The 17,214-nt window shown below is 41.8% G+C and overlaps 1 protein-coding gene across 1 annotated transcript in view; it reads right to left on the bottom strand.

Moving 5' to 3' along the window:
* Positions 1-17,214, bottom strand: part of NUP93 (nucleoporin 93) — a 223,416-nt gene that overhangs the window by 79,364 nt on the left and 126,838 nt on the right. The window contains exons 8-10 of the mRNA XM_029608719.1: positions 15,591-15,730; positions 6,304-6,436; positions 19-176 (exon numbers count right to left, since the gene is read on the bottom strand). Of these exons, the coding sequence (XP_029464579.1) occupies positions 19-176; positions 6,304-6,436; positions 15,591-15,730 (431 nt within the window). The remainder of the gene's footprint in view (positions 1-18; positions 177-6,303; positions 6,437-15,590; positions 15,731-17,214) is intronic.

Below are 17,214 nucleotides of genomic sequence, written 5' to 3'. Positions count from 1 at the left end.
AGGTTTCCAGTTAAATACCTTCTGTCTTCACTGTAAATATATTCCTGAAACCAATTTTTAAATTCTCCTAGTTGATGCTGTACCCGATTCACAACCTGCATAGCTGCATTTGAATCTCCACAACGCAGGCAATAGTAAATCAGTGCCCAGACAGGATGGCCTTCCACCTCTCCATCCTGGAAAGGAACGAACATATTAATGAAAACTCAATTCTGAACAGTTCATCTCCTCATTATAAATTCTATCTTCATATTTTGCTCTTAAAATAAGTTGTATTAACTTAAAAAACAGAAGATAAGGTAATAAAATGTACCTGCTTAAAATAAGATTGAAAACAGCAAAGTCTCATTCTTTTGGGAGAAAAATATCATGTGATTTAACTAAATGACCAGCAGACGATGAGAAGTGCATTCAGCCCAACGTACAGTTTTACCAGCAGTAGAACGTACATTTTATGAATGTTAAACCTTACTGCCAATGCAGCAAGGAGTTTTATACTCACAAAATGTGGGTTCAAAAATGTGAGGTCAGCTTAGCGCCCTTGCATGGAAGTTCCATGCTAATGAGGGCATTAAGTAGTCCTTCCCAATGCAGATAAGTGCGCTGGCTGAACTCACAATTTTTTTTTAAACGCTGAAAGCATAATGCTTGGATCAGAGTTGGAGTAAAGTTTCCAGCTCAGCTGTGTGGGAACATAAAATTTTTTAAAAGACCTTTCCTGCTCCGCCAACATTTAGCTAGATAAGTATGGACTTATTCAGTTATCTGTGTTGTTTGCTGCTACTTATCCGGCTAAGTAGCGGCGAACTACACCAGATAGCCGGATATGCCCAAACTTATCCAGCTAAGAGGCAGCAGATGTCAGATTGAACTCTCTCATTAGCAGCTCCCTCACATCCTCCCCTCTCGATTTAAAACGCGCGTTCAGCTCATGCCACATGCACATTTTAACTCTGTGAGCACACATTTAACTCCAGATGCATTAGCATAATATTAACTTACCCATTGGGAGTACAAAAATATATATTAGCCTGTGCAATTGGGAAACCGTGCTCTGAATTGCAGCACACAGTTTTAACGCTCCAATTTCTGCATCAGCCTGACAATCAACAATCTTGAAAACGCATCAAGGCTATGTGTGACAGAGGAGACGCTACAAGGTTTTGCTTATAAATGTAAGAGAATATTTTACCTTCTTAAGTCGTAGAAGATTTTTTTTTTTAACTCACACCTTTTCAAGGCAAGTTATATTCAGGTACAATAGGTATTTCCTGTCCTCATAGGGCTTACAATCTAAGGGGCCTATTCACTCAAGAGTTTCTCCCATTGTGCATCTATACTGTGGGGAAAAATCAATAGTAAATGGAGCCCTAAGTTTGTACCTGAGGCAATGGACTTGCCCAAGGTCACAAGGACCTTCAGACTATGAAACAGTGGCACAGCCTTTGAAGAAGATGTGGTTGTCCACAGAGCAATAGCTGTATTCCCTACATTTTAGGGCATATATTTCCACCAACACCTGGTGACTTCTAGTTCCGCCCTGGTTTACGTAGGCAACTGTCAAGGCATTATGTGACATCACCCTTACCGGTGAACCACAGGCATGCCAAACAAAGTGCATGAGCTTCCAACTGACGGATGGTCCACTGTGGTTCCTTGGCATTCTACAAACCTTGCGCTATCAGTTCTTGGCAGTGAGTCTCCAAACCTAGAAGGGTTCACATCTGCTGTGAGCAGCAACCATTCTGGGGTCTCTAAGGGTACACGCCTCTCGTGAGGTGTTACCTTTGCAACCACCACTGCAACTTCACTCTCATGTCCAGCGGCAAGGATACCCTCACAGAATACTCCTGTCACAGTGGATTCCACTGCAACAGCAAAGCCTGCTGTAGTGGCCGCATATGCGCCCTTGCCCGGGTACAAACTCCAACATTGCCGTCATTGACCCCAAGGTCTGTAAATAACTCTACACTGATGGATGAATGGCAAATCTCAAGAAGTGAACCTGAGTCTCCAACTTTCAGATATGTTGCTCTGGCAGAAACACTGCCTCACACCACATCGAATCTCACACTGAGGAATTGTAGGGTCTGTCTCAGCTTTAGACTACTTATGTCTAAGTTCACTATCCAGACGAGCTCTTGAAGGAGGCAGTTCTTCTTGAGAGACACCAATTGACTCACTTCCACACTTTTGACCCGAATTAACCAGTTGTCCAGATATCAATGGACAAAATACCTTCCTAGTGCAGAGATACCACTACTACAACCATGATCTTGGAGAAGGTTCTGGGCACCATAGCCAGGCCAAATGGCAAGGCTTGAAACTGATAATGCCATCCTAGAATGGCAAAATGTAGAAACCTCTGAACTTCTTGTCATATGAGGATATGTAGATATGCTTCCATCAGATCAAGAGATTGTAAGAAACTCCTCTCTCTGTATTGCCAAAATGACGGAGGTTTCCATTTTGAAGTGAGCCACGCATAAATGCCGGTTGACTCCTTTTAGATGCAGGATGGGTCAAAAGGAGCCCTCTTCCTTCTTGGGTACGACAAAATAGACTATTGCCCTGTATTTTCTTGGAGTTTGGGAACTGAAATTATGGACCTGAGGTCTATCAGCCTTCATAAAGTGCTCTCCACAGCCACTCTCTTCGCTAGTAGGTTGCATGGAGAAACCATCCAAGATCCACCGATCTGTCGTGATTTGGGTCCACACCTCTGCACCTTCATTGTAAGGTCCGAGATGCTCTGGCACCAGAGCCTCAATCCATTTTGGTTTATTTGGCCAAAAGGACTGCAATCTTCTGAAGGGACGCAATCCTCTATAAGGGTGAAAATGACGGCAATCCCTGGAGCAGCCCTCTTGCCCCTAAACAGCGTGAAGCTGCTCTCTTGTTTTCCAGCAACTGCACAATCTTGGAATTATCCCATCAAATCACCATCTTCTCCAACTCGTTTTTGAACAAAAGAGAACCCTTAAAAAGCAGGGCTTCCCAAACCTGTCCTGGGGTCCCCACAGCCAGCCGGGTTTTCAGGATATCCACAATGAATATGCATGAGATAGATTTGCATGCCATGGAGACTCAGTATATGCAAATTTATCTCATGCATATTCATTGTGGATACCCTGAAAACCCGACTGGCTGTGGGGTCCCCAGGACAGGTTTGGGAAGCCCTGCCTTAAAGGGTAACTTAGTCAAATTAGATTTAGAAATCATATCTGTCAACCAGTTCCGCAGCCACAGAAGGCATCTTGCCACTATAACAGAAGCTACCTCTCTAGAAGCCATACGCACCAAGTCACAGCCCGCATCAACTAGAAATGTGGCTTCTGATTCTAACATAAGCCTGCTATTGCTCCTCTCTCTTTGAGCCTTCTGGGTCGGATGCAAGCCTGCTCAAAGACAAATTTGCAGATAGCAAGAAGCTATCTGAAAATTCATTGCCATCGCCTCAAATGCCTGCTTGAGGATAGCCTCAAACTTTCTGTCCTGGCATCCTTCAGAGCCGAGCTGCGCCCCCCCCCCTCTTTTTCAACCGGGATGGTGGTTTGCTTGGTGACAAGCATACACCAGGGCATCAACCTTCAGGAAATGCATCTGCTCCTTTGCCTTCAGATCTAGAGGGTACCGATCCATCAATGATCAAACACCCCCCCCCCCCCTTTAAATATTTGCTTCCAGGGCGCTCCACTCAAGGTCAATCAGAAAATTGACATGACTGCATATCAAGAAGGATCGTCAAAGAGCAGTGTGAGGGGAGATAGCTGTTTACAGAAAGGAAGCATGCAAGGGGGACACTTGGAGAAATTTAGTCTGCCTGACTCAGGAAGACATGGGAATCTGCAATGGTGGACAAAAGTCTTTATTTATTTTATGTAGACATTTTAGATACAGTTGTTCCATACAATGATCACAATGGTTTACAACAATAACATTCATCACTCAAATCAGCACTAAGTGTAGGATTACAAAGGTAGTATTCATAAACAGGCATTCACAACTATCAAGTGAAATGTTCTAATACTTGTTAACTAACTAAAGATTCAGGTCATATGGCATGAAGTAAGAAGATAAATTAAATATCACAAATTTCACATATTAGTCAGAACGATGAGTTTTACAATCTTTCATTAATTTTGCTTCTCATGCATCAATTAGTATTTCTTGCCCTTATTATGGTAGATCTCTATTTTTTGATGTTTTAAGTTAGGTTAGGTTGTATGCATTTTTGAATAGCCATCAAAGCTCAGTCATGAGCTCTCCACTCAAACCAAAACAACTGGTCAGCTGAAAAAAGATTTTGAGGCTCAGATTGCTTTTTCAGCTTCCAGCGGTCTCTGGTTTCAGTAGTAAAAGCAATGAACAGCAAAGAACTATGTCCTCTGTGAACTTATTGCTTGGAAATACATTTGCCTTGTATACATAAAAGTGGATTTGTTTTTCCAACACTCAAGTGTGTGGCAGTGTGTCTTCTCTATTACCTCCTCTTCTCTCTGTCATTCTTTCCCTCTGCTCCATATCTCCCCTGTCCTGCTGGTGCTCTGTGAAAACTCTTTGTATAATTATCATTTTGTGGAGGGAGAGAAGAAGAGAGGACGACTTAGCGGCACACTAGCTAATCACTTGCCCCTGGAGAAGATCTTCAATAAAAGAAGGCCCCCAGCTTTTGTAACTAGCTAGGGAGTATGGCTGGGATCCCCACAAAAAAGCTGTCATGGACAGATATTCAAATGTCATAGAAAGAGGAGGAACGTGCAGCCTGCCACACAGATCTAGCTACTAATTCTTAGGCTCTCTTCACTTTTTCTTCACAACTAAAGATTCTTTGCTTATCCCAAGTGTTGGAGAGGGCATGGGATAAACACAGAGAATCCTTAGTTGCTTCCCTGCCAACCATTTTTAAAAATGGCACCAGTTCAGTTGACATCATTAAGCTCTGCTCATTGGTCCCCAGGCAGTCTCTCTCTAAGGTTCACAGGTCCTGAATCAAGGGACCCCTAACTCGGGATTGGACCAAAAAGTTTTTTTTTTAATTTCTTTCAATGTTTAGAGGAGAGAGTTACATTTAAATGTCCACCTCTAACCATCAAGTTAAAATGGTAGTAAAGCTACACACATTTTAACTTCCAATGCTAGTGCACATTTTAATCACTGTGTACTATCCATTTCATTATCTTATTATGTTTGAAGTAAAGTAAAAACCGAATGTGGTAGAAAAAAAAAGTGCCGATTTTTAGCATGGTCTTATTACATTCCTCCTTGGTGAGAAAGCCAATGACACAACATTAAAAGAAGACATTCACAGAAGAGATACCTGTAAGAGAAAACAAGACTGAGGCCTGCCTGATGCTTTGCTTTCCAATAAAAAGCTAGGGGGGGAGGAATAGTATCCAAATAGAAAAAAAAACTTAAAATGGCCAAAAAAAATCTGACTAGGGAACTATGCAGATAAAACAATATTTTTGAATGAGGCCAAGAGGAAAAGTGTGAACACTATAGCAAAAAAAAAAAAAAAAGTGCTGGAAAGCATACCACTTGGCTGACAGAAAATAGTAGAGAGAGTCAGCATTGCTGTCGAGAGGGTGAGATGTCCTGCACAAGCAAAGATTGCTGATCTCATCAAGAAAGCTCTAGAATTTCATGCTACTAGGAGCCATGCACAGTCCCATAACCCAATTGTGTGACATCATAAATCTGTTCGTCTTCAGAGAAAATCCATTGCACAATTACTTGAGAGTGTAGAGACACAGCAAGATACATTAATTTGCTTGATGTCTGATAGATAGTGCTGCATTTAGGATTCAAGGTAGAAATCTTGAATCAACAGGCTTCTTCTTCCAGAAAACACTGGAGCAAGAGTAGTATGTAAACTGCAGCACTATGAAAGATGTAGTATTATACACTAAACAAAACCTGCACCACAGGACTAACACCACAAGAGGGACATTTTCAAAGCAATTTTGAAGGGTAAAATAGTGTTTTACCTGCAGAAATGGGATCTTCAAAAACTGCTCACCCTACGTGTGGGTGGAACTATGCACGTAATTTTATCTGAAAGGATGTATTCCTGAGGTGGGGTTGGGGAGAAATTTTAAATCCTTGCTTACTTCTGAATTTGCAATAGTAACCACATAAAAATAAGAGCTGTATTTTTCTTAAACAATTTTCAAAGGGAAAATTTTCCCTTTGAAAATTGGTTCAAATTCTGCAAGTAAAAAGTCTTCTGCAGGCAGTTTGAAAATTTCCCTCTTAACAGATCGCCGATACCTTCTGTAAGATCATTTAATTTACAAGTACCTGAAGTCCTGGGATGGGAGCAGGGAGCCGGATGTTAAGGAAACTGTGCACAAGCTGGTAAGTCCCAGGTACTCCTCCCAACTGTGCCTGCTGTAAATTTCCAAAGACTGTCACCAATGTGTAATTCTTGTAACTGTAAGAAGAAATTTAAATACAAGAACCATGTTTTTCATAATTTTTCTTCTTAAAATTAAAAAGGGAAAAAGCATAGTAAATTTCAAATGAACAGAAAAACACTGAAAATCATTGCAAATTTATTTCCATTTGATATTGACACCTATTCCTAGAAAAATAAACATTCTTTCTAGGAAAAAGAAAAACTAAATTTAAAAAAGGCTTTACTGCTAGGAACAAAGGGCCTTCTGCTGTTGATTCCCAGAACTTCAACTGAAGTAATGAAGCTGGCAGTTGATATGGGAACAGTTTAAAAATATCATCTTGGAAGTCCAGATAAAATTTATTCCACAGGTTAAATATAAGAACATGACTTATGTAAGACTTTTTTTTTCCTTAATTAGTTTTGGAATATTTACACTATTGTTTTTTCACAATGAAAGTGACTGAGGTATATTGATAGATCAGTGAAACAAACTCTTACTTTACTACATTTTGAGTTGCATTTTTAGGCAGTAAAATGCAAAAAAATGTATGAGGTGTGAAGATTTTTGCAAGGCACTGTATGTAACAAGTACATATTTAACAGTTTACAAACAGGCCGATACAATACAGTGTGCTCCGGTGGAGCGCACTGTTAAGCCGCATTTGGACGCGCGTTTTCGACGCGCTAGATTTACCCCTTATTCAGTAAGGGGTAATAGCACGTCGAAAACGCGCATCCAAACCCCCCCCCCCCGAGACTAATAGCGCTCGCAACATGCAAATGTATGTTGATGGCCCTATTAGTTATTCCCGCGCGATTCAGTAAGTAAAATGTGCAGCCAAGCCGTACATTTTACTTTAAGAAATTAGCACCTACCCAAAAGGTAGGCGCTAATTTCTGCCGGCGCCGGGGAAGTGCACAGAAAAGTAGTAAAAACTGCTTTTCTGTGCACCCTCCGACTTAATATCATGGCGATATTAAGTTGGAGGTCCCAAAAGTTAAAAAAAAAAATTTTAAATGGGCCCGTGGTTCGCGGGTTGAAAACCGGACGCTCAATTTTACCGGCGTCCGGTTTCCGAACCCGTGGCTGTCAGCGGGTTTGAGAACAGACGCTGGCAAAATTGAGCGTCGGCTGTCAAACTCGCTGACAGCCGCCGCTCCTGTCCAAAAAGAGGCGCTAGGGACGCGCTAGTGTCCCTAGTGCCTCTTTTTACCGCGGGCCCTAATATAAATTCATTAATTTACTGAATCACGCGCACAGGAGAGTGGCCTGTGCGCTCGTCCGCTCTCCCGCAATTTTTACTGTATCGGCCCGAAAATGGGACTCAAGTTTTATGCACATTGAATTGAGAGTCTACCTATTTCAGTGATGGCAAATGCCAGTCCTCGGGTGCCACAAACAGTGCATGACCCCTACTATGTGACAGGGGCCGGCCAATGCATCAATAGCCCCCGTCACATGGTAAGGGCAAAAGGCAGCTGGCACCATTTTGATCACTGGCAGCTGATGGCCCAGGAGCGGGAGATTGCTCCCGGGACGCTCGCTGGACCACCAGGGACTTTGGGTGAGTCTTGGGGGCGGGGGCTTTATACAATTAAATTTGAAGAGTTGGGGTGGGTTTTGGGGGAGGGGGGTTTAAAGCAAAATTAACGGGAACAAAAAATTCAGATCCGGGAGTGGACAGAATTGGCACACTCCCAATCCAAAAACGAAACGAGCACAAAAAAAAAAAAAATATATATATATATATATATATATATATATATATATATGCACGCTAGTCCTTACCCGACCCGACTCGAGTCAGTAGTCGTGTCGGGTGAGGACGGATGGGTCGCTCGTTGGTCGGCAGCAAGAGAGATGAGGCAGCGGCTGTCTCTTCTCTCTTTATGCCACCCCTAGCACCCTAGGCCCTTGCCTAGTTCACCTAGTGCTTCCACCAGCCCTGCTGGGCATATAGAGTATGCCATACTGCCACACATCCATATGGATCCCTTCAGTCTCTAATTTAACTTCAAGGGGAGGTGGGTGGGTTTTGACAGGACTGACATCCTACTATCCTCGGAAAACACTTACAGGCAAGCAATTGCTTTCTCTGAGAACAAGTCTTCATGTATGCAGAATCCCTAGCCACATATTGTTAAGGGGGAAAACCTGAAACAGTTCCAATGGGCAAAAACTATTTTTGGTGGCAACAAGTCTTTTTTTTTTGGTAATTTTTTTTGTCTTTTTTTTTTTTTTTTTTTTTTTTAATAGGGGCAGCCTGGAACCAAAATAATAGGCTCTAGAAGGGATGGACTTGGATTCTACATCGCAAAGAGATTCCTCAGGACACACTGGCTGAACCAACTGTCACATCGGGAATCCCTGTACAAATAATAATGAAATGTGAATATGTGCAGAGAACTCCCAAGTCTCAGGTTTGCAGATCTCCTCCATGAAGACAGATCTTAGGCAGCCTACCAATACTATGATTCTGACATGGCCCACCAGACTCAAGTCTGCCTAGGCATACCAGGAGGAGAGGCAATCTGCTAGCCAACTGGTCAGCGTGAGTTTGGCAATGGCAATCCCAGGTTTGTTGGTGTCAAAAGAAACAAAAAGCTGGGTAGAATTTAGCCTTCCAGATAGAAGGCTAAAGCTCTTTAGAAGTTCAAACTATGCAGCACTTGTTCATCTTTGTGGACATGTGGCCTGGGAAAGAATGTTGGAGGGACAATTGACAGGTTATGGTCAAAGTCTGACACTCTCTTCGGCAGGAACTTAGGATGCGCCTACTGAGCCACCCCTATTGTGAAAAAATTGGGTATAAGGTGGATGTTACTAGAGCTTGGAACTCACTGACTCTGCAGGTTGAAGTGACGTCACCAAAAATATTTATTTATTTATTTGTTTAACAGCTTTTAATATACCGGTGTTCGTGCGGGCACATCATGCCGGTTTACAATAAACTTGAGAAAGGAGGAAAATTACAAAAAACAGGGCGCGGGGGAGGGAGCAGGTGAGAAAAAGGGGGCGGGAGTGAGGGGTATAGATAGAGGAGGAAGGGATAGCAGCTGAGAAAGTAGAGGAGCGTAACCATAATTATAGTGGAGGAGATTACAGGAGGAGGTATTTACAGCAGGACTGCAGAGGTGTGATAATTTAGAAAGGGTTATACATTATAACTTATTTACATTATACATTCTATAAATTGTAACTTATTTACAGCAGTGTGTGAATACAATTAACTTACATCAAGGCAATTTCAGGTGGCATGATAATGAGAGATCCAATGGGGTGTGCAGGATTTGTGGTGGGAGGGTGAAGTTGGCTTCAGAGGGGGGGATTGTCTACGGGGGGTTGGTTTCAGGGTAGGCCTGTCTGAAGAGCCAGGTCTTGATGCTTTTTTGAAATTGGTCAGGGAGGGTTCAAGACGGAGGTGTGTGGGGAGTTCCAGAGGGCCGGGCCTGTGATGGTGAAGGCTCTTTCCCTGGTGGTGGAGAGATATGCTGTCTTTAGAGGGGGGGGGGGGTAGGGTGCCTGTTTGGGAGGATCTTGTGGGGCGACGGGAAATGTGAAAGTGGTGCATCTTCTTGAGCCAGGCGGAGTTGCTTTTGTAGAGAGTGTTGTGAAGTATGGTTAGGGTTTTATATTGAGAGCGGAAATGGATGGGCAGCCAATGCAGGTCTACAAGGATGGGTGTAATATGCTCTCTTTTGCGTGTGTTGGTTAGGATTCTTGCCATGGCGTTCTGTAACGTTTGTAGTGGTTTGATGGTGGAGTATGGGAGGCCTAGCAACAGGGCGTTGCAGTAGTCCACAGCTCACAAGAGTGCAGAGGCTCAAAGAAAGCTTTCATTAGCTAGGCCAACACCTCACAGGTCCTAAGACACAGGGGGAGACTTGATGGGAAGCTTTAAATGAAGCTAGGCCACAGGAATCGGACAACTAAAGGCTGTACAGAGATGGGTCTACATTGTACATGGTGTGATAGGTGCTAATTGCACCAAGACAAACTCTTACTAAGTTGGTCTTAAGACCTGATTCTGAAAGATGTAGCAAGTAATCAAGCAGTTTGTTTGGAGCAGGAGAAAGGATCTAGGGCCTTTCTCTCACACCAAAAAGCAAAACTGACCTACTTTGACACAGAGGGCTTCCTTATGGAGTTTTTCCTAGAAGCCAGAAGAACCCGAGACACATCCTCAAAATGATTCAGGGGTTGTAGTGCTACCCTTTCAACATCTAGGTTGTGAGAGCCAGGGTTGGGATGTTGAGATGGCGCAACATCTCCTGATCTTGAGTAATGAAGGTTGGGGAATTCCCCAGCCTGACTGACAGACAATTCCCTTAGGAGTGGAAACTAAATCTGTTTCGGCCAAAGGTAAACTATGAAATGAATTTCCACAAGGTCTTCACAACAACAATGTGTCCATAGCTAGTTTGCTTTTAGTTCCTTTCTAGAAGCAGAAGAGCAGTATCATTTATTCTGAGGTGATGCAAACAGATCCACCATGGGTGTGGCCAATTTGAGGAATATCTGGCTTACTACCCTCTTTTTGCTCTTCCAAAAACTTAGCAGAAATACTGGTAACTATTAAAATAAATATCACAGTAAAACATTAGCTTGTAGCAGCATGTTTAAGGCATTTGAGGTGATGCCAGGCAGATTTCTGCAATCAATTTCTGCAATTTAGCATCTTTGAATTTCTGATTGGGCATTAAAAGCTTGACAAAAAAGCTCAGGCTTTTATTTGCTTCCTGAAGTGGGAGCAGTCTTGTATTTGCTAGAGTTCATCTGGGAGGGAATTCCAGCAGACAGATGCAGCTCCCATTAAGGATATGTTGCAGGTGTCTGTTCTTTTGATTTCTTTTGATGATTGAAGATCTGAGTGAGGATCTTAGTGGCCTGAAGGACATTTTGAAGAATAGCCTTTTCCTGAAAAATAGTCCCATCTTTTCTAGGAGCCTTGAACATCAGTGTTAAAGTTCTGAATTTCATTCGTGACTGCTCATCTCGGATGAACCCTAATACTAGAAGATACCAAGATACCGGATCAGGCCAAGGGTCCATCAAGCCCAGGATCCTGTTTCCAACAGTGGCCAATCCAAGTCGCAAGTACCCAAACTTTAAATAAATCTCAAGCTACCATTGCTTATTAATTAATAGCAGTTTATGGATTTTTCCTATAGGAACTTATCCAAATCTTTTTTTAAACCCAGCTACACTAACTGCTGTAACCACATCCCCTGGCAATGAATTCCAGAGCTTAACTATGCACTGAGTGTAAAAGAATTTTCTTTAATTTGTTTTAAATGAGCTACTTGCTAACTTCATGGAGTGCCCCTCTAGTCCTTCTATTATCTGATAGAGTAAATAACCGATTTACATTAACCTGTTCGAGTCCTTTCATGATTTTGTAGACTTCTATCTTCCCACCTCAGACATCTCTTCTCCAAACTGAACAGCCCTAACTTCCTTAGCCTTACCTCATAGGGCAGCCATTCCACGCCCCTTATTTTGGTCGCCCTTCTCTGCACTTTCTCCAGTGCAGCTATATCCTTTTTGAGATGTGGTGACAAAAACTGCACACAGTATTCAAAGTGCAGTCTCACAATAGAGCAATACAGAGGCATTTTGACATCCATCGTTTTATTTGCCATTCCCTTCTTAATAATTCCTAACATTCTGTTTGCTTTTTTGATCACCATAGAACACTGAGCCGACAATTTCATTGTAGTATCCACAATGACGACTAGATCTCTTTCCTGGGTGTTAACTCCTAAGACAGAACCTAACATTGTGTAACTATAGCATGGGTTATTTTTCCCTATATGCAACAGCTTGCACTTGTCCACATTAAATTTCATCTGCCATTTGGAAGCCCAATCTTCCAGTCTCACAAGGTCCTCCTGCAGTTCATCATAACCCACTTGAGACTTAACTACTCTGCATAATTTCTACTGTGAAAACAGACCATTTAATCCTACTCTCTGTTTCCTGTCTTAACCAGCTTGCAATCCACAAAAGGACATCTCCTCCTATCCCATGACTTTTTAGTTTTCTTAGAAGCCTCTCATGTGGGACTTTGTTGAACGCCTTCTGAAAATCCAAATACACCACATCTACCGGTTCACCTTTGTCCACATGTTTATTCAGCCCTTCAAAAAACTGTAGGAGATTTGTGAGGCAAGACTTGCCTTGGTTAAATCCATGCTGGCTGTGTCCCATTAAACCATGTCTATCTAAATGTTTTGTGATTTTATTATTTATAACAGTTTCCACGATTTTTCCTAACACTGAACCTAGGCTCACCAGTCTATAGTTTCTCAGATCACCCCTGGAGCCCTTTTTAAATATTGGTGTTACATTGGCCATCTTCCAATCTTCAGGTACAACAGACTATTTTAATGATAGGTTACAAACTAACAGAAATAGGTATGCAATTTCATTTTTTAGTTCTTTCAGAACTCTGGAAGCCATCAGAAGTTTCTTCCCCTGCACCTTCTGATGGTGCCTTTCCTCAAAGACATCTCCTCTCAAGAAACCTGCTTTTGGGAAGGAAGAGAAGCTCTTGCATCTTGCCATCTAGGGTTGTAATAGCGATGGAAACCAAAGCATGAAGCGGTGCTGGGCACCACCATTACAGCATTACACAGGAGTAAGAGCCTTTCTTACGGTTGATGAAGGGGTTCAGAAACCCATGGAGGGACCAGGTGGGGTCTGGGGAGAGATATCCTTGGGAAGAGGGACTAGTGGTTTAGTACTATAAGGGGCTAACCCTGCTGTAAACAGTCACATGCTAGCCTTTATTTTGCTATTTGCCCACAGGAAGTAAAATTATGGATGCTAAATTTTGCTCCATTTAGCACACTTTACTAAATAGGAGAAAATAAACTTTGTATCCCTCCCAAATCTATATTTTAAATACATGACCATATTCAGTTTAAATGAGGATGCAAACAATTTATTGTGTGTTTTTACCTATGGTATATCACTTGTGATTAGTGATGTCATTAGCACATGCACCAATGATAATCCAAATTAGTGAATCAACCCCTAAGTATAAGATTGATTGAACTGTGGAAAAACAGATATATCATGATTTAGAAAGATTATTGATGACTGTACCTTTCTAAAAGTGAAATATATTTTTACTAATGAAATATAAAACCAAGAGCCTGAAATAAACAGTAGAAAGGAGTACTAAATGAAAACTGGTTCTTACCTGCTAATTTTCGTTCCTGTAATACCAGAGATCAGTCCAGACCAGTGGGTTGTGCATCCCTACCAGCAGATGGAGTCAGAGAGCAAAACTTTGGGCACTGCTATATATACGAGTGCCACCTGCAGTCCCCTCACTATTGGCCTGTACCCAAGCCCACACTAATAGAACTAACGGGCGAAGAGGGTTGGAACCCAAACATAACCTACAACCCATTCGCCCCCATGAAAAATATAACCAGAAACAAAACCACCTTTGAATCTGCTCCATCAAGAACCTCTGCAAAAGGAGCTCGTAAAAAAATAGCAAAACAACCTAGCATAAGGCAGTCTTTCGGAATCTGAAAAGGGGTGGGCCTCTGGACTGATCTGTGGTATTACAGGAACAAAAATTAGCAGGTAAGAACCAATTTTCATTTCCTGAACATACCCAGATCAGTCCAGACCAGAGGGATGTACCCAACCTACACTGGGTGGAAATCTGAAAGACCCACGAACACTCTCACCGAAGGACGATTCCTCAGTAGCTTTAATGTCCAGCCGATAATGCTTTAAGGAAAAAAAATAATTTTCTATATTTTTTTAATTTCCATAATGATTTACTGAAATGAGGATTATAGCAAGGCTAGTGCTCAATATTTAGATGGAAGAAATTGAGAGTTGTAGAAATACTGGACATAGATATGTTGATTAGAGAAATTTGACTCAAGACACCTGGGATAGTGAGACCAACGATCAATACATAAACCTTGGGGATTCTGATCATTTTCGGGTGGATTATAGAAAAGTCAGGAGTCTTTGGGATAACAACAATGAAGTTTACACAAAGGCATAAAAAGACTGTGATCAAGACTATAAGGATTACAAAAAAGTCAGGAGTCAATATATGGACCATAGAGACTGGTACAGAAATTATGAGAATTGTAAGAAAGCAGTAGATCACTGTTCAGACCAGTGTTCTAGATCACTGCTCAGACAGTGAATGGATAGGAAAGAAGAGATCTCTAGGAAAAACAGCGATTTGGAAAAAGACCAGGAGGATTATAGGACTATCAGGAATCAGGATTATGGTCTCTGGATTTTAGATCAAGATAATCAAAGCCGTAGAGAAACTGAAAATCAATATATTAATGGCAGGAATGTAGATCAAGATTATGAAAATTGTATGAAAATCAGAAGCCAGTATATGGACTGCAGGAATACAGATCACAATTATGAAGATTCTAGGAAATTTGACAGTCAGCATGTGGACTGCAAATACAAAGACCAAGAAGAGAGAGAATCAGAAGGGCAAGGCTTGACTACATCTGAATTTAAATACCGTATGATGTTCCTGAAACAACAGATGGAGACTTGGCACCAGCCAATTGGCAGCGCGCCCTCGCTCCCCGACGCCACCGCCGTGCCCAGCACTGGCCAATCGGAGAGCAAAAGAAATCAAAATTTACAGCGTCTGGAGGAGGGGGAGTGATGGCCAATCAGGCGGCGTGCTCTTACTCCCTGACGCCCCCCCCCCCCCCCCACCGGACGCTGTAAATTTTGATTACTGGCGCATAGGCCGCACTCCTTATTTTTCACATATTTTCAGGGGAAAAGTGTGCATCCTATATGCCGGCAAATACGGTAACTAAAGACTGCAGAAGTGCACCTCTACCATCTGCTGGCGACAGAGAAATACTGAGGGACTGCAGGTGGCACCCTCGTATATATAGCAGTGCCCAAAGTTTTGCTCTCTGACTCCATCTGCTGGTAGGGATGCACAACCCACTGGTCTGGACTGATCTGGGTATGTTCAGGAAATGAAAATAAAAAGAATACAAAAAAAAAAAGAAAAGAAGATTCACAAAATAAATGAAGCCAAAAAAGTGTGAAAACACTTTCAAATTCTGGAGCCTTATATCTTGCCTCAATCTTCAAGGTCATAAAAGGAACCCATTTTTTGTTATAACTTCAGCAGGATTTCACTGCCATTCATTTTCTTACCTGTTTTCTAGAAACTGCAACGCCTGTTGCACAAATGCCATCTGTGTCTCCATGTTGCAGCGTCTCTTTAATGTGTCTGTTGCTGGAACCAGCAAGACATCTGTCATTTGCTTCACCATGCCCCAGAGCTCTGAAATGTTCTACAAGTAAACAGTCCAGGCAATGTTGTATGTTATTTCACAAGCTCCACAAACTCAAATCTAAGCTTCATTTACATTAATTTATAGAGTTTGATCCTGCTTCCTTCTGCAGACTCATCAAAAGGCAATTTTCAGGCTATCCCAGTGGCTCAGTAGCAATGCTGCACACTGCCATGCAAAGAGGCCTAGGTTTGATTCCTGGATCACATCTTCCACTCCCCTGGTCAAACCAGGGATGCTGCTGAGACATCATTCACTGCCTTTGGGGTGATAGTCATAGTGTAGCACAATAGAAACCAGGAGTCCCGCTACATTATTTATTTTATTTATTTATTTAAGTTTTTTATATACCAACATTCAAGACGGTCGTCCCATCATGCTGGTTCACAAGAAACAGGGGTGCAATTATAATAAACTTTACAATTTGAACAATAGTGCAGAAAAGCAGTTACATATAACAGGGAAATCAATAACTTGGAGTGAGAAGGAAATGAAGATCAGATAGTTATATATATGTATATGTATACATGGTCCCTGTCACTACAATGACTGGATTAAAATAAATCGGGAGGGGATATGGAGAAATATTCCCAATTTGTTACAAATGAAAGCTCATGCTGCCCGATCCCAGCCCTGGTTCTGAATGAGCTGGAAACCTAAAAGAGCAGGAGTAAACAGCTAAGTCTAAAAACCTCCCAAAAAACAAAAAGATGGCAATTCTCAATAGTTATCTAGCTATCTAATCATGGAGTTTCACAGCTAGATCCCTTGTTTGAAAACTGTCCTGTGACTGAAGTACTAAATACAAACACTTAAATTTCTCTACATGGCTATATTTAGCTGCTATAATGTAGGTGGTTCCAAGAGTGTAACAATTGGGAGAGAAAATTATGCATGAATATTAAATATTCAAATGTATTTCCACTTGATCTTCCTTCTTTCCCTGGAAAGGTATAAAGTGGATTACAAACAAAGATGTGAACTGCAGTACATATGTCGGTGGGTAGGGGATAAGAATATAAAACTGTGAAATTGAATAATTCAAAACTGTAGAAGCAGCAATACATGATGAACACTACTGTCATAGTTTGGGGAGAATACCTAGCAGTAAGATGGGTAGAAATGGAGGGGAAGGCTTGGCTGGTTTTCTTTTTGGAAGAAAGAGTAACAGGTTTCCTTGCATAAGTCTTGTGGGATATTCAGTTGGGTGCAAAGCAAATGAATGCCTTGCTGTAGCTAGTAAAGAAATGGATTAAAGGGCCTGTTGAAAGGTCCAAATTTCCCTCATTGTGGGCAGGAAATGAGGCAAGTAGGCTGGTGCTATCTGGTTCAGGCATTTGAATATATGCATGTAGCATCCTACACCTAACTCTAGCCACAGATATAGCAGTACAAAATATGCAGGCACGTTTGTGTAAGGCTTTAGAGAATTTTCAAAGCAAAACTAACTGGGTAATTTCTCCTTGAAAATTTACTAAAGCTGC

The sequence above is a fragment of the Rhinatrema bivittatum genome, chromosome 7, assembly GCF_901001135.1.
Source record: "Rhinatrema bivittatum chromosome 7, aRhiBiv1.1, whole genome shotgun sequence".
Lineage (NCBI taxonomy): Eukaryota > Metazoa > Chordata > Amphibia > Gymnophiona > Rhinatrematidae > Rhinatrema > Rhinatrema bivittatum.
The sequence above is the reverse complement of the archived record's forward strand: the minus strand, read 5'-3'. Positions and strand labels throughout refer to the sequence as shown.